The sequence below is a fragment of the Oncorhynchus masou genome, chromosome 7, assembly GCF_036934945.1.
Source record: "Oncorhynchus masou masou isolate Uvic2021 chromosome 7, UVic_Omas_1.1, whole genome shotgun sequence".
NCBI lineage: Eukaryota > Metazoa > Chordata > Actinopteri > Salmoniformes > Salmonidae > Oncorhynchus > Oncorhynchus masou.
In genome coordinates, this window is record NC_088218.1 from 15,736,529 (window position 1) to 15,754,553 (window position 18,025).

General features: G+C 48.5%; 1 protein-coding gene across 2 annotated transcripts; it reads left to right on the forward strand.

Annotated features, from left to right (window-relative positions):
* The first annotated feature begins 1,230 nt into the window (after nucleotides 1-1,230).
* On the forward strand, nucleotides 1,231-17,450 carry LOC135543372 (CRACD-like protein). 2 transcript variants are annotated; one of them, XM_064970578.1, is made up of 11 exons: nucleotides 1,231-1,352; nucleotides 11,127-11,204; nucleotides 11,416-11,572; nucleotides 12,008-12,143; nucleotides 12,241-12,402; nucleotides 12,655-12,723; nucleotides 12,854-13,048; nucleotides 13,190-14,591; nucleotides 14,879-14,923; nucleotides 16,117-16,727; nucleotides 16,902-17,450. In XM_064970578.1, the coding sequence occupies exons 2-11, from the start codon at nucleotides 11,156-11,158 to the stop codon at nucleotides 17,061-17,063; spliced, it is 2,988 nt and encodes a 995-aa protein (XP_064826650.1). In that variant the 5' UTR covers nucleotides 1,231-1,352; nucleotides 11,127-11,155; the 3' UTR covers nucleotides 17,064-17,450. The 2 variants fall into 2 exon arrangements, with proteins under 2 accessions (XP_064826650.1, XP_064826652.1); XM_064970580.1 differs by lacking the exon at nucleotides 12,655-12,723.
* Nucleotides 17,451-18,025: the final 575 nt, after the last annotated feature.

Consider the following 18,025-nt stretch of genomic DNA (forward strand, 5'->3'; position numbering starts at 1 on the left):
TTTGTAAGGACCGGGGCTAATGTTTCACTCAGGTAACAGTGTACTTGAATTGGAGTAGTCAGAATAATGTTAGATAACACACAGGACACAGGATTAAACAGTGAAGTACACAGAGGGGGGAAAACATCCATGTTTGTAGGGTCTTGTATTTCAAGCCTGTAGAAACCTGGTAAGCCCAGGAGGCTGTCAGGTAGACCCAGGAGGCTGTCAGATAGACCCAGGAGGCTGTCAGGTAGACCCAGGAGGCTGTCAGGTAGACCCAGGAGGCTGTCAGGTAGACCCAGGAGGCTGTCAGGTAGACCCAGGAGGCTGTCAGGTAGACCCAGGAGGCTGTCAGGTAGACCCAGGAGGCTGTCAGGTAGACCCAGGAGGCTGTCAGGTAGACCCAGGAGGCTGTCAGGTAGACCCAGGAGGCTGTCAGGTAGACCCAGGAGGCTGTCAGGTAGACCCAGGAGGCTGGCAGATAGACCCAGGAGGCTGTCAGGTAGACCCAGGAGGCTGTCAGGTAGACCCAGGAGGCTGTCAGGTAGACCCAGGAGGCTGTCAGGTAGACCCAGGAGGCTGTCAGGTAGACCCAGGAGGCTGTCGGGTAGACCCAGGAGGCTGTCGGGTAGATCCAGGAGGCTGTCAGGTAGACCCAGGAGGCTGTCAGGTAGACCCAGGAGGCTGTCAGATAGACCCAGGAGGCTGTCAGGTAGACCCAGGAGGCTGTCAGGTAGACCCAGGAGGCTGTCAGGTAGACCCAGGAGGCTGTCAGGTAGACCCAGGAGGCTGTCAGGTAGACCCAGGAGGCTGTAGACCCAGGAGGCTGTCAGGTAGACCCAGGAGGCTGTCAGGTAGACCCAATGCCTCCAACGGGTCACTAATTACAACTTGTAAAAGTGACTTATTCACTCTAATTATTAACTCTTTATGAACACATACTGAGATACGTAACTGCATTCAGACATTTAAATACTTTTGAATTGGAGTACTTAGGAAATGTCTTTAAATGTAGACATTTGCCGAAGACCCTAAAATGTATAGAGGGGATAAATGATGCAGGACAACACAACACAGTTGTTCTCTGTACACAGTTCATTTAAGACAGCTTTCCACTCCTGTCACTGATCCTATGAACACTACCCTTGCAGCGCTCCTCTCTCTCTCTCTCTCTCTCTCTCTCTCCACTCCCTCTCTCCCTTTCTGTCCTATCACCTCTCATTCCCTTCATTTGCAGATGGCGGTGTGGTGAGGTGGCTGAAGACTAGTATGTGTGTGAGTGCGTGGAAGGACACATCCTCCCCTTGGAGAGAAAGAGAAATCAGAGAAAGAGAGAGAGGAAGAAGAAGCAGCTGCTCTCCAGTAACAGGGTAAGACAATTCCACCCGACTGAACTTGACTCTTACTGTAAATGAACTAGAAACGACCCACAAACAGTTGTATCTGTTGATAAAAATGATAATTGATAAGATCATTTGCAACATATGATCTTCCAGGGTGTTGTACAGTATTTCAACTGTTTCTTGTTCCATAACCTTTGAACTTTTAACTACAGTGTGTTGAGCACGAGTTCTGCATTCCTAAATGGGATTAACTGATAAGAATCAAATCGTGTCTGACGACCTAAACAATAGCAACTGTTATGATCTCTGGAGTTTTTCTCCAGGTAAAAGAGGACGTGCTAGGGTTTTGAAAACTCCAGATTCTGTGTGATTATTCCACTGCCAAAACAGAAGCCTACAGATAGGCTTCAACCTGTTTCTGTAAAAACAACACTATGCACTCATCCAGCAAGAAGGATGATTGCCATTACAGTGTTTGTCTTTCCTAAGTTATCCTTCATTGTCATCTAATAAAACTGCCTTTGGTAAACAACACTGCTCTGTATATAAAGCATAATGCTGGTTGTGAACAGGACCAGAGTAATCGCTGATCATTCACTGGACAATCAGATTTCATAATGGCTGTTTGGTTAAAATACCTTAATTAAAGGGAGAGCACAAAACCATTGAGTTCCGGTTCATATTTCTTTAGTCTAGTACCCAGAGATAGATTATAGGGGGTAGCTCTCTACCTTAGTCCCTCCATTATCAACAGGTAATATTCTTTGTGTTCACTGCACTGCTGTGATGTGTGGAGACTTACTGAAAGTGTCAGGTCCCCTGGGCTTGTGTTGTTTGGCTCTCTGAGGAGTCCCTTGGCTCTCATTGTGCAGTGCTGTTACGTAGGACTTATCAGTCACACTTCCTTTTAGAGGCTTTTTCCAGGGAGGGACCATGTTGGTACCTGGTTTCTATTTACTTCCATGGTAAGTAAGCAGCAGTGGGGGCTGCTGAGGGGAGGATGGCTCATAATAATGGCTGGAACGGAGCGAATGGAATGGTATCCAACACATAGAAACCATGTGTTTGGTGTATTTGATACCATTCCACCCCTTCCACTCCAGCCATTACCACAATCTCGTCCTCCCCAGGTAAGGTGCCACCAACCTCCTGTGGAAAGCAGGTCAACCAAGGTTGCCAGGTGCACGGTGCTTCCTCCGACACATTGGATGCTCACTATGTTAAGAAGCAGTGCGGCTTGGTTGGGTTGTGTATCGGAGGACGCATGACTTTCAACCTTCGTCTCTCCAGAGCCCGTACGGGAGTTGTAGCGATGAGACAAGATAGTAGCTACTAAACAAAAACAAAAAAATAGACCTTCTATACTTTGAACAATGTATTTCTTTGTTTATTCTTTGTTTATTGTTCACAGCCATTTCCAGTTAATTATTCACTCATTGCCCACAGCTGAAATCTATTTCTATTCAAATGGATTCATTTACACCCCGGAAACATGTAATCTGATGATTTTATTGTATGCGTGGCGCTGTAAAACGTAGATGGTTTCCTCTTATCTATACAGTAGCTCAGCTGTGGGGTTCCATTATAGCCTTGGGGGAACAACCGGAAATGCTGACGTCACTACAGGCACTCGAGGACCTGAGGTGTCGCAGGTGCAGGTGTGTGTGTGTGAGGTCTAAAAGGTTACACAAGTTCATCATCTCATTAAACAGTAATATACAGGCGTATCCTCGCCAGATCCACAGATAGACAGAGCCATGGAGAACCAGCCATCATATACAGTCTCTTGGCTTGATTTAGAATCTCAATAGACACCATGTTGACACTAAAAGTTACACATGAGACATTGCCACTTCTAGTTACAATGCAAATTAGAATGTTTTAATCATGGAACGTTTGGTGCCAACAAGGAGGGTAGTTAGCTTAAAGGCTCTTCTACCACAGAGTGCATACGTAGTATACAGATGCCGTATCTTAATTTGAGCCAGTTAAAACAGCATGAATATAATCCTGCAGCAACAGGAAATGTGAATTGTTATGTGGATTATAATTAATGAACATGTTTTGTAGGGGTTGATACATTTATCATTAGGGCAAATCAAGTCTGACATTTTAAAGTGGAAATTGCAATTCCTTCAACAACAGGATGATCAAATTAAGATATGGCATCTGTACTGTGCTGTTTGTAGCCAGCTGGATCAGGACTGGCCAGCCAACTTCAGTAATATCCTGTAGCTGCAGGATAGGATTTCACCAGAGACAGTACCCCTGCTGTTCCCTATTGTTGGGCTTGTTCTCTGCAGATATCCATTCTGCTGGGCACCAGGGTTCAAGGCCTGGTTGCTGTGTGTGGTTCAGTAGTTGGGTTGCTCAGTGAGCTGCACCGACCTTTAGTCTTCTACTCTGCAGGGAGATTATGTTCCAGTTGACAGCTAGATGCAGAGCAGGGTTGCTGTATTAGACTAGGTTGCTGTATTAGACTGGGTTGCTGTATTAGACTGGGTTGCTGTATTAGACTGGGTTGCTGTATTAGACTGGGTTGCTGTATTAAACAGGGTTTCTATATTAGACAGGGTTGCTGTATTTAGACTGGGTTGTTGTATCAGATTGGGTTGCTGTATTAAACAGGGTTGCTGTATTAGACTGGGTTTCTGTATTAAACAGGGTTTCTGTATTAGACAGGGTTGCTGTATTAAACAGGGTTGCTGTATTAGACTGGGTTTCTGTATTAAACAGGGTTGCTGTATTAGACTGGGTTTCTATCTTAAACAGGGTTTCTGTATTTGACAGGGTTGCTGTATTAAACAGGGTTGCTGTATTAGACTGGGTTTCTGTATTAAACAGGGTTGCTGTATTAGACTGGGTTTCTGTATTAAACAGGGTTTCTGTATTTGACAGGGTTGCTATATTAAACAGGGTTGCTGTATTAGACTGGGTTTCTGTATTAAACAGGGTTGCTGTATTAGACAGGGTTGCTGTATTTGACAGGGTTGCTATATTAAACAGGGTTGCTGTATTAGACTGGGTTTCTATCTTAAACAGGGTTTCTGTATTTGACAGGGTTGCTGTATTAAACAGGGTTGCTGTATTAGACTGGGTTTCTGTATTAAACAGGGTTGCTGTATTAGACTGGGTTTCTGTATTAAACAGGGTTTCTGTATTTGACAGGGTTGCTATATTAAACAGGGTTGCTGTATTAGACTGGGTTTCTGTATTAAACAGGGTTGCTGTATTAGACAGGGTTGCTGTATTTGACAGGGTTGCTGTATTAAACAGGGTTTCTGTATTAGACTGGGTTTCTGTATTAAACAGGGTTTCTGTATTAGACAGAGTTGCTGTATTAGACTAGGTTGCTGTATTGGACTGGGTTTCTGTATTAGACAGACTTGCTGTATTAGACAGGGTTGCTGCATGTGGTTTGCTGGCTGGGTTCAGTGCACTAACCCAGTCTTCTCCCTGAGTTCTCCCTGCTTGGATACGTCTTGGAGAAAGATGGATTGGGGGAGTTTGGGGGTACTTAGAACTCTGGTGAACCTCTGGTTTTTGTTGTCTTCTTTCAGACATTGTGTGAAGGAGCTGTCCGTGTGTGTGTGTCTGTGCATGTGTGTGCGTGTGTGTAAGCATTATGAGTCTGGGAAAGGTTGAACTCAAGTCGTGTTTAATTTGTCTCCTTGTTATTTAATGTCACATCACGTCACCAGTGGACTGCTAGGCAACTCCTATTCAGGACCAGGCACAAAGTCAACACAGGAGCTGAAAGCCTCTTGTCTGGGCCGCTTGCTCTAATCAAACGCTCCATGATATCTGCTGAAAGAGAAATACTGTTGAAACTAATTGGAACTGCTGACACAATAATCACTGAACTGGCAAACTTGACTTGAGAAAATGTTACATCAAATGAAAAGCGCTTATTTATTAACTATAAATAGCCAGAACAATGCAATAACAAAGCTAATATCTAACGCCTGACAAAATGTAGACCATTTATCAGGTTTGTTAAGTTTCTTAAACATTGCCTTAGTTTAGAGGTGTTATCAGCTCTTTCAAGGAAAAGAGGATGTGAAACTATTTGTTATCAATGAAGGGTAATTTACTGGTATGTCGGCTGGATAATCAAATGTGCTATAATTAATTATTAAATAAATAAATACATGTTATTAAAATACGACAACTCCAAAATCTGTTGAGACAATGAATTAAAATATATGTAAATATATTTTTTTATGTTTTTTTAGTATTTTTGACAGTAGTGCAGGAAATGTAACGGGAGACAGCTAGTAAGAGCATAGACAGAGGGTGGCTGAGACAGGGCTCCAACCCACATCACCAGGGGTTATAGACAGAGGGTGGCTGAGACAGGGCTCCAACCCACATAACCAGGGGTTTAGACAGAGGGTGGCTGAGACAGGGCTCCAACCCACATCACAGGGGTTATAGACAGGGTGGCTGAGACAGGGCTCCAACCCACATCACCAGGGGTTATAGACAGAGGGTGGCTGAGACAGGGCTCCAACCCACATCACCAGGGGTTATAGACAGAGGGTGGCTGAGACAGGGCTCCAACCCACATCACCAGGGGTTATAGACAGAGGGTGGCTGAGACAGGGCTCCAACCCACATCACCAGGGGTTATAGACAGAGGGTGGCTGAGACAGGGCTCCAACCCACATCACCAGGGGTTATAGACAGAGGGTGGCTGAGACAGGGCTCCAACCCACATCACCAGGGGTTATAGACAGAGGGTGGCTGAGACAGGGCTCCAACCCACATCACCAGGGGTTATAGACAGAGGGTGGCTGAGACAGGGCTCCAACCCACATCACCAGGGGTTATAGACAGAGGGTTGCTCCAACCCACATCACCAGGGGTTATAGACAGAGGGTGGCTGAGACAGGGAGACAGGGTGGCTGAGACAGGGCTCCAACCCACATCACCAGGGGTTATAGACAGAGGGTGGCTGAGACAGGGCTCCAACCCACATCACCAGGGGTTATAGACAGAGAGTGGCTGAGACAGGGCTCCAACCCACATCACCAGGGGTTTATAGACAGAGGGTGGCTGAGACAGGGCTCCAACCCACATCGCCAGGGGTTATAGACAGAGGGTGGCTGAGACAGGGCTCCAACCCACATCACCAGGGGTTTATAGACAGAGGGTGGCTGAGACAGGGCTCCATCACCCACATCACCAGGGGTTATAGACAGAGGGTGGCTGAGACAGGGCTCCAACCCACATCACCAGGGGTTATAGACAGAGGGTGGCTGAGACAGGGCTCCAACCCACATCACCAGGGGTTATAGACAGAGGGTGGCTGAGACAGGGCTCCAACCCACATCACCAGGGGTTATAGACAGAGGGTGGCTGAGACAGGGCTCCAACCCACATCACCAGGGGTTATAGACAGAGAGTGGCTGAGACAGGGCTCCAACCCACATCACCAGGGGTTTATAGACAGAGGGTGGCTGAGACAGGGCTCTGAGACAGGGCTCCCCACATCACCAGGGGTTATAGACAGAGGGTGGCTGAGACAGGGCTCCAACCCACATCACCAGGGGTTATAGACAGAGGGTGGCTGGCTGAGACAGGGTGGCTGAGGGCTCCAACCCACATCACCAGGGGTTATAGACAGAGGGTGGCTGAGACAGGGCTCCAACCCACATCACCAGGGGTTATAGACAGAGAAGGTGGCTGAGACAGGGCTCCAACCCACATCACCAGGGGTTATAGACAGAGGGTGGCTGAGACAGGGCTCCAACCCACATCACCAGGGGTTATAGACAGAGGGTGGCTGAGACAGGGCTCCAACCCACATCACCAGGGGTTATAGACAGAGGGTGGTGGCTGAGACAGGGTGGCTGAGACAGGGCTCCAACCCACATCACCAGGGGTTATAGACAGAGGGTGGCTGAGACAGGGCTCCAACCCACATCACCAGGGGTTATAGACAGAGGGTGGCTGAGACAGGGCTCCAACCCACATCACCAGGGGTTATAGACAGAGGGTGGCTGAGACAGGGCTCCAACCCACATCACCAGGGGTTATAGACAGAGGGTGGCTGAGACAGGGCATCACCAGGGGTTATAGACAGAGGGTGGCTGAGACATCATCACCAGGGGTTATAGACAGAAGGTGGCTGAGACAGGGCTCCAACCCACATCACCAGGGGTTATAGACAGAGAGTGGCTGAGACAGGGCTCCAACCCACATCACCAGGGGTTATAGACAGAGGGTGGCTGAGACAGGGCTCCAACCCACATCACCAGGGGTTATAGACAGAGGGTGGCTGAGACAGGGCTCCAACCCACATCACCAGGGGTTATAGACAGAGGGTGGCTGAGACAGGGCTCCAACCCACATCACCAGGGGTTATAGACAGAGGGTGGCTGAGACAGGGCTCCAACCCCATCACATAGACAGACCAGGGTTATAGACAGAGAGTGGCTGAGACAGGGCTCCAACCCACATCACCAGGGGTTATAGACAGAGGGTGGCTGAGACAGGGCTCCAACCCACATCACCAGGGGTTATAGACAGAGGGTGGCTGAGACAGGGCTCCAACCCACATCACCAGGGGTTATAGACAGAGGGTGGCTGAGACAGGGCTCCAACCCACATCACCAGGGGTTATAGACAGAGGGTGGCTGAGACAGGGCTCCAACCCACATCACCAGGGGTTATAGACAGAGGTGGCTGAGACAGGGCTCCAACCCACATCACCAGGGGTTTATAGACAGAGGGTGGCTGAGACAGGGCTCCAACCCACATCACAGAGGGTGGCTGAGGGGTTATAGACAGAGGGTGGCTGAGACAGGGCTCCAACCCACATCACCAGGGGTTATAGACAGAGGTGGTGAGACAGGGCTGAGACAGGGCTCCAACCCACATCACCAGGGGTTATAGACAGAGGGTGGCTGAGACAGGGCTCCAACCCACATCACCAGGGGGCAGAGGTGGCTGAACAGGGCCCAACCCACATCACCAGGGGTTATAGACAGAGGGTGGCTGAGACAGGGCTCCAACCCACATCACCAGGGGTTATAGACAGAGGGTGGCTGAGACAGGGCTCCAACCCACATCACCAGGGGTTATAGACAGAGGGTGGCTGAGACAGGGCTTAACCCACATCACCAGGGGTTATAGACAGAGGGTGGCTGAGACAGGGCTCCAACCCACATCACCAGGGGTTATAGACAGAGGGTGGCTGAGACAGGGCTCCAACCCACATCACCAGGGGTTATAGACAGAGGTGGCTGAGACAGGGCTCCAACCCACATCACCAGGGGTTATAGACAGAGGGTGGCTGAGACAGGGCTCCAACCCACATCACCAGGGGTTATAGACAGAGGGTGGCTGAGACAGGGCTCCAACCCACATCACCAGGGGTTATAGACAGAGGGTGGCTGAGACAGGGCTCCAACCCACATCACCAGGGGTTATAGACAGAGGGTGGCTGAGACAGGGCTCCAACCCACATCACCAGGGGTTATAGACAGAGAGTGGTGGCTGAGACAGGGCTCCAACCCACATCACCAGGGGTTATAGACAGAGGGGGTGGCTGAGACAGGGCTCCAACCCACATCACCAGGGGTTATAGACAGAGGGTGGCTGAGACAGGGCTCCAACCCACATCACCAGGGGTTATAGACAGAGTGGCTGGCTGAGACAGGGCTCCAACCCACATCACCAGGGGTTATAGACAGAGGGTGGCTGAGACAGGGCTCCAACCCACATCACCAGGGGTTATAGACAGAGAGTGGCTGAGACAGGGCTCCAACCCACATCACCAGGGGTTATAGACAGAGGGTGGCTGAGACAGGGCTCCAACCCACATCACCAGGGGTTATAGACAGAGGGTGGCTGAGACAGGGCTCCAACCCACATCACCAGGGGTTATAGACAGAGGGTGGTGGCTGAGACAGGGCTCCAACCCACATCACCAGGGGTTAGGGCTCCATCACCAGGGGTTATAGACACATCACCAGGGGGTATAGACAGAGGGTGGCTGAGACAGGGCTCCAACCCACATCACCAGGGGTTATAGACAGAGGGTGGCTGAGACAGGGCTCCAACCCACATCGCCAGGGGGTATAGACAGAGAGTGGCTGAGACAGGGCTCCAACCCACATCACCAGGGGTTATAGACAGAGAGTGGCTGAGACAGGGCTCCAACCCACATCGCCAGGGGGTATAGACAGAGGGTGGCTGAGACAGGGCTCCAACCCACATCACCAGGGGTTATAGACAGAGGGTGGCTGAGACAGGGCTCCAACCCACATCACCAGGGGTTATAGACAGAGGGTGGCTGAGAAGGTTATAGACAGAGGGTGGCTGAGACAGGGCTCCAACCCACATCACCAGGGGTTATAGACAGAGGTGGCTGAGACAGGGCTCAACCCACATCACCAGGGGTTATAGACAGAGGGTGGCTGAGACAGGGCTCCAACCCACATCACCAGGGGTTATAGACAGAGGGTGGCTGAGACAGGGCTCCAACCCACATCACCAGGGGTTATAGACAGAGGGTGGCTGAGACAGGGCTCCAACCCACATCACCAGGGGTTATAGACAGAGGGTGGCTGAGACAGGGCTCCAACCCACATCACCAGGGGTTATAGACAGAGGGTGGCTGAGACAGGGCTCCAACCCACATCACCAGGGGTTATAGACAGAGGGTGGCTGAGACAGGGCTCCAACCCACATCACCAGGGGTTATACACAGAGAGTGGCTGAGACAGGGCTCCAACCCACATCACCAGGGGTCTATAGACAGACGGTGGCTGAGACAGGGCTCCAACCCACATCACCAGGGGTTATAGACAGAGGGTGGCTGAGACAGGGCTCCAACCCACATCAGACAGGGTTATAGACAGAGGGTGGCTGAGACAGGGCTCCAACCCACATCACCAGGGGTTATAGACAGAGGGTGGCTGAGACAGGGCTCCAACCCACATCACCAGGGGTTATAGACAGAGGGTGGCTGAGACAGGGCTCCAACCCACATCACCAGAGAGTGGCTGAGACAGGGCTCCAACCCACATCACCAGGGGTTATAGACAGAGGGTGGCTGAGACAGGGCTCCAACCCACATCACCAGGGGTTATAGACAGTAGCTGAGACAGGGCTGAGACAGAGGGTGGCTGAGACAGGGCTCCAACCCACATCACCAGGGGTTATAGACAGAGGGTGGCTGAGACAGGGCTCCAACCCACATCACCAGGGGTTATAGACAGAGGGTGGCTGAGACAGGGCTCCAACCCACATCACCAGGGGTTATAGACAGAGGGTGGCTGAGACAGGGCTCCAACCCACATCACCAGGGGTTATAGACAGAGGGTGGCTGAGACAGGGCTCCAACCCACATCACCAGGGGTTATAGACAGAGGGTGGCTGAGACAGGGCTCCAACCCACATCACCAGGGGTTATAGACAGAGGGTGGCTGAGACAGGGCTCCAACCCACATCACCAGGGGTTATAGACAGAGGGTGGCTGAGACATGGCTCCAACCCACATCATCCAGGGGTTATAGACAGAGAGTGGCTGAGACAGGGCTCCAACCCACATCGCCAGGGGGTATAGAGAGGTATATTTGCCAGTGTCTGCACAGTACCAATACTCAGGCAGTAAGTCCAAGGCCAGTCCTGAAAGCACACTTTGTCCAGGGAGGGAGTGGTGTGATAGAGGTGAGCTGTAACCTGCAGTCTACTGGCTCCTGAATGGCTCACAGGAAGAGCCATTGTTAATACAGAACCCCCAGACGTTGCTAAATACTGTTTTTTGTCTTGCCCTGTTTCTCTTCCTAGGTAAGAGCAGCTAACTCCAGTCTCCTGTCATGAATAGCAACGCTGGGGAAGTGGAGGACTCAGGAGAAGAGCTTACAGGTAGAACACATGTCTACTTTCTCTTTAAATGATTGACATGCCTAAACCAATGTAAACAGACATACGTAGCTGGCAAATCATTCACTCCCAATGCACCATTCATATACAGTGTATTATGCAATGCAAACAGGAATGAACTTCACAGCAAAAGTCTCATGTCTGACTCTGCAAACAAACCTAATGTAGAACAATAACTTCGTGGTGGTTTCAGGGAGGAAGAAGTCTCGGTTCAAGCTGCTGAAGAGTCGTCTGTTTGGGCGTCTGAAGAGGAAGGAGACTGAAGGACTGATGAAGCAGAGCCAGTCCGCCAGTGATGTCACTGCTGATGTCATAGCTCCGAGGGACGACGACTCAGAGGATGACTGTTTGTAAGCATCTGACCTCTTTCACTCACTGGAAATAGTAGCATGTCAAGTTGATCAAGTTATCAAGTTTAAGTAGCACGTCCACTGGGAAAAACTGTATGTACAGTGCCTTGCGAAAGTATTCAGCCCCTTTACTTTCAGTGCAGCAAACTCTCTCCAGAAGTTCAGTGAGGATCTCTGAATGATCCAATGTTGACCTAAATGACTAATGATGATAAATACAATCCACCTGTGTGTAATCAAGTCTCCGTATAAATGCACCTGCACTGTGATAGTCTCAGAGGTCCGTTAAAAGCGCAGAGAGCATCATGAAGAACAAGGAACACACCAGGCAGGTCCGAGATACTGTTGTGAAAAGGTCGCAATGTTCAAGGGGGCCGAATACTTTCGCAAGGCACTGTATGTAGTAAACATATTTTTGAACTGTGTCACTTACAGGGGCGGTCCAAATACACTGGGGTCCAGAGCTCTGTCACATGACAGCATCTTCCTGGCTGACCAATCACAGAGCTCCTCTGAGCCAACGAGGGTTCTGTCTCAGGAGAACGTACACAGCAGGATACGAGAACTGCAGGTGAATCCGTAGGTGGGAGGGTCCTTATAGTCTAATCTACTGTTGTGATTGGTCCCGGAGTGTGCTCATCACAAATGCACTGTTTCTGATTGGGCAGCTGAAACTGCAGCGGCAGAACATGTGTCTGGGCCCTCCCCCCTTGCTGATCCCTGGAAAGAGAATGGAAGATTCTGGAGCCACCTCTGAGGATGATGGTTTGCCCCAGAGCCCTCCAGAGATCTTGTTCCATGACCGAACAGCACAGGGGCCTTCCTACAAGGTGAATGGAGCTGATCACATTTACTGCACACACATAGATACAATTGATCTAACTTATATTTATCCAGGATAGTCTCATTGAGATATCATCTATTTTTAGAGAACAAACCTTGCTGTAGTCAGTAGAGTCTGTTGGTAAACTTGCAAACAAAACACAATGTAATCATCACCATTATCATTATCATTCTTCATTACTCTTCCACCACATTGTGTGACTGACTGATTGACACCTCTTCCTCCATTCCATCCCCAGTTCCCTGACACTCACAGGCACCATAGCTCTCTGAGTTTAGCAGGGACAGGAAGTGAGGAGGAGGAGCAGGTGATGCAACTTCCTGTCTGCGTTACACCACATCCCACATTCACATACTGATCATCCTAACAACATTCACCGAAAACATGTTTGTTGGGTCCATTTCAGTTGTTAATGTGCTTTTCCACTTTCTCCTCAGTGCCTCTCCCAGCCCTCCTCCCGTCCTCTCTCCCCGAATCCTGCTTCCCCCTGTGATCCAGAGCCCTCCCCTGCAGTGGACTTCACCAGCCCAGCCCAGTACACTCCTAGCCTGGACAGCTCTGCCGCCCGTCACCGTATGTCTGTTAAACCCAGGAACCAGAGGGCCAGCGCCAAGGGAAGGAAAGGTCCCCTGGTAAGATCTCACTGTGTAGTGTAACATCAAAACACCACATAGTGGGTACTGGGCAGCATTTCAATCTTGAATACCTTCATTACAGTGTAAATATAAGACCATGGTTTAACGGGCTGTTTTTCTTGTCTGTGTCATTACTAGAGAGCAAGCAGACTTGGCTCAGAGAGCCTGAGTGACCTGGACCCAGACCAGCCCCTGTCTGAGAGGGAGGAAGAGCAGGATGGAACGGAGAACAAGGACAGAGAGGAAGAGGGGGAGAGGGAGCAACCGTTCTCTTCATCTCCAAAAGACTCTGAGGAGAAGCCCTGGCAGTCAGTACCCCCTGGTGGTCAGAAAGAGGTATTACAGAGACAAGAGTCCTCCGAGACAGAGGGACGCGTCACCACCAACCCTCTCTACCTCCAGGCTATGACCTCTCCTCTACCAGAACCCATGACCAAGACCTCCATCCTGGAGACCCCGAGCCTGTCCACTCCCCCTTCAGCAGCAGTGGAGGAGCCACAGAAGCCCCCGGAACCTATCCGGGTCAAACGCCCAAGAACTCTCATCCAGGATAATTCAGACCAGGGAAGTCGGCCTGGGTCTACATCTGAAAAGACCCTCTCCAGGCCTCTCAGTCCTGTCTATGGATCAGATAATGTCACTTCCATCACAAATCAACTGCCCTCAAAAGAGAAGCCAGAGGAGAATATGACCCCAGCCACGTCTAACAAGGGAGACAGGTTGAGCAGAAACACACAGGGTGTGAGCCTAGCAGACACCAGCAGCTCTACACACCACTCTGCTCTACCTACCCCTGCCTCTCGCGTTATAAGACAAACACAGAGACCTGCTTTTGAGAGAGAGTCTGTCAGAGAGACTACAGCAGTCCCACTGTCGGGCTTTAATGAAGAAACCTCCAAATTGGACCTGGTGCAGAGGACGACAGGGCCACCTAGTGGCCATGAAGACACACTGCCTAGAGCAAACAGTTTCTCCACCTCCTCCTTGAGACAGCGTTCCAAGAGCGCCACTGGCAGAGCACAAACAGGGACAAGAAACGAGGAGATGAATACAGAAGGAAAAGGAGGGGAGGGGAGGGTGGCCAAGAACCCTCTTCAGGAGTCTGTCAGAAGGCAAGACGTAAAACCAGAGCAGGTCACATTTAAAGGTCTGAAGGAAAACCAACCACAACCCTCACCTCAGGAGAGAAAAGTACAAACAGAGGTAGAAGTCGTGGAGGAGACAGGACTGAAGGGAGGAGAGAAAAGGGATGGGCAGAGTGAGGGAAATGAGGAGCAGGAGCAGGAGAGGAGGAGTGCTTTTGGAGTGAAGCTGCGCACCACTTCTCAGTCTCTGAAGTATCGCTTGGAAAGGGACCAAGAATTCAGGGTTGGGTGTCATATTGTCTCAACAACTGCAGAACCAGTCAAAGACGAAATTGGCACAAGTTCAAAGATCAGGGGTGACTTGGCAAATAAGGCTACGAGGAAGGGCCCGTCACAAGTGTCTGACTGCCCCCCCTCATACACCCTTGACAGAAACAGACTCAACGAGAACCAAGGTACGTATGTCCTCTAGAACGACGTCGATAGTTCAGCAGAGAAATTGAGCCTCGCGTTCAACGCTCTTGAGTTTTTGCGGAAATTGACCCACTATGCTGTTTACTTTCTGAATCTACGTCATATCGCTGAGTCTATATTGAATAACTATTAACTTGGACTATGCACTAACTAACTTTGCGCTAACAAGGTGTTCTAGCTCACACGGTTGCAGCTATGTCAGTCTACTCAGGGCCCTGTTTCAATAGCATGTACTCACCTCTAGGCACTGTCTTGGTTCTATCCTTAGATGATGATGATACTGACCTGGTTGTAGATGCCTTTTCAGACCCAGGTAACATATATCCACTGAACCACTGAACACTTCTCTAATAATCATACAATAGTAGTTACAGTATAATGAGCACTTCTGAATTAGTGGGCAATTTCCCCTCCAATCAAAACTGGATCCAGATCTGTATAATAATATGTGCCCTCTGTAATTATTGGGACGGTGAAGCATTTGTTCTTCCTTTGGCTCTATACTCTATATATTTGGTCCTATATTCCTAGCATTCAATGACTCCATAAATCTTGTGACTCTACAAATTTGCTGGATGCTTACATTTGTGTTTCAGAAAATTTTGTGCCCAATAGAATTGAATGGTAAATAATGTATTGTGTCATTCTTGAGTCACTTTTATTGTAAATAAGAATATAATATGTTTCTAAACACTTCTATATTAAAGTGGATGCTACCATGATTACTGATCATCCTGAATGAATCGTGAATATGTGAGAAAGTTACAGATGCACAAATATCCTACCCCCAAGACATGCTAACCTCTCACCATTACATTTTTTGGGGGTATAATATTTGTGCATCTGTAACTTTCTCACTCATCATTATGTAGAAGTGTTCAGAAACATATTCTATTCTTATTTTCAATAAACGTGACTCAATACATTTTTTACCATTCATTTCTATTGGGCACAAAATAATCTGAAACACAACCAAAACAAACAGAAAATGTACAAATGTACAGTCACAAGCTTGATGTATTCATTGCGTGCTATGAATATGGGACCAAATACTTCACTTTTTACTACTTTAATACGCATAAGTGAATTTGTCCCAATACTTTCGCTCACCTAAAATGGGGGGACTATGAACAAAAACTGCTGTAATTTCTAAACGGTTCACCTGATATGGATTAAAATACCCTCAAATTAAAGCTGACAGTCTGTACTTTAGCGTCAGAGCCATTGTTTAATTTCAAATCCAAAATTTGGAGTATAGAACCAAAAGAAGAAAACATTCTTCACTGTCCAAATAATTACAGGGGCACTGTTTGTAATATGATCTCTGTTTCACCTCAATCATAATATTGCCAATATCGACCAAACCAAATGAACCACAGAATAAATGAAGATGATCTGATTAAATATTGGATTCACAACTCCAGTCATCAAACACCACAGTATCTTTTAAATACACTTTAAATAAAGTTTGACTTGATTTCAACACTGTCACCCATTGTTCCTCAGACAAAGGCCCATCCTCCAGACCTGCTCTGGGGCTCCCAAGATGGGCTGAGACCCCTGGGTCTAATGTGTCAGCTGGATCGGAGCCTGTCTGGATGTCCATGGCCCGGGAAAAGACCAGGAGTCTCCAACAGCATCTCAGTCCAGAGACAGTGCCTGGGACAAGGGGGACAACAACGCCCCAGTACACCCCATCACCACTGCCAGCTCCAACCCCAGCCCCACAGCCAAGATTACAACCAACAGCTCAGCCATCAACACAACCTCCATCACAATCACAGCCAAGCACAAAAACAGCCTCGCAAAAACAAACATCACCCCCAGTGATACAATCACCATCTCAACCAATACCAAGCGGAAGACCAATTCTACAGGAAAGGCATCTGACAGCTAAACTCAAAACATTGCCTTCAGATCAGCCTAACACACAAACAGCATCACAACCGACACCACAAGGAACAGTGCAACAGCTGACACAACCGTCCTCCCAACCTCACATGCCAACCAGACCAACTCTACGAGGAGTGTCTGAGAGATCCTCCACGTCTCTGAAGAGAGCTGGGAAGATGCCTGTGGAGAAATGGACAGAAAGAGCGCTCCCGACTGGGACTATGGTAAATATTTGACTGTGCCCCCCCCCCCCCCCCACTAGGGTCAGGCGTTTTTCCTGGTCAGTTCACGTGGTGAGGAAAAACAACTGACTCAACCAGAGTAAGTCTTCATTTTGTAACTAAGATGTAATGTGGCCAGTTTAGTTAGTAATATGTCATCTCTGTATTTTATCTTAGGAGGAATCTAGCAATGGTCAAATTGAGATTCACATCGCAAATCCTGAGATACCTTCTTCTTCATCATCATCATCCTCCTCATTGTCACACCGGGGTCAGCCAACCTGGATGGAACTTGCCAAGAGGAAATCTCTGGCCTGGAGTGACAAGATTATGGACTAAGAGAAATGCACGCGTGCGTGTGTGTGTTTGAAGGAGGTAAAGAGGTTCCTAAAGAGAGTAAGAAGAAGACTGAAACAAAATAATGATTTGTTGCTGACTGTATTATTTGAACGTACTGGATTCAGAGTTTAAAACCTCTTTCCCTTTACTATGCCTTACTCTTCTAACCATTACATTTTTAAAATTACTTATATTTCACATCGGCCAGACTGATGCTAAACTACTGCGTATAACAACACTAAACCAAGAGATCTGGATTTTTATGGCACAAGAGGGCATACTCTTGTTGGTTGCTGGTTCAAACTCCGATTCAGTTTTTTCACTGCTTTTGACATATCACTCCATACTTGATCCCTGTTGTCTGGAATAAATATACTGTCAATTGTATTCTGACTAGTTTGAATTGTGTGGGCTCAATCAACCATCAATAAGCTATTATCAACCACAATGGGGCTGCCTCATCAATGGGGCCACCGTGGAAATGGTCAATAACTGCAAATTCCTTGACGTACATATCTCAGAGAATCTGAAATGGTCTGATCACACGAACACCATAGTAAAGAAGGCACGACAGAGATTCTTCAACTTCAGTAGGCTGAAGAAATTCGCCCTGTCCCCGAGGGCCCTCACAGTGTTCTACAGGACCACCATCCAGAGCATACTGTCAGGCTGCATCACAGCCTGTTACGGCAACTCCACCGCCGCGGACCGCAAGACTCTTCATAGGTTGATACGTGCAGCCGAACGCACCATTGGGTTCACACTGTATGCTCTACAGAGCACCTAAACTCAGCAAAAAATAAACTTCCTCTCACTGTCAACTGCGTTTATTTTCAGCAAACTTAACATGTGCAAATATTTGTATGAACATAACAAGATTCAACAACTGAGACATAAACTGAACAAGTTCCACAGACATGTGACTAACAGAAATGGAATAACGTGTTCCTGAACAAAGGGGG

Excerpts from the sequence above, each read along its gene's own strand:
- LOC135543372 (XM_064970578.1), top strand. The coding sequence starts at position 11,156 with ATGAATAGCAACGCTGGGGAAGTGGAGGACTCAGGAGAAGAGCTTACA. Across the intron at positions 14,592-14,878 it reads CAGACTCAACGAGAACCAAG|ATGATGATGATACTGACCTG; the intron begins GTACGTATGTCC and ends TTCTATCCTTAG. Across the intron at positions 16,728-16,901 it reads CGCTCCCGACTGGGACTATG|GAGGAATCTAGCAATGGTCA; the intron begins GTAAATATTTGA and ends ATTTTATCTTAG.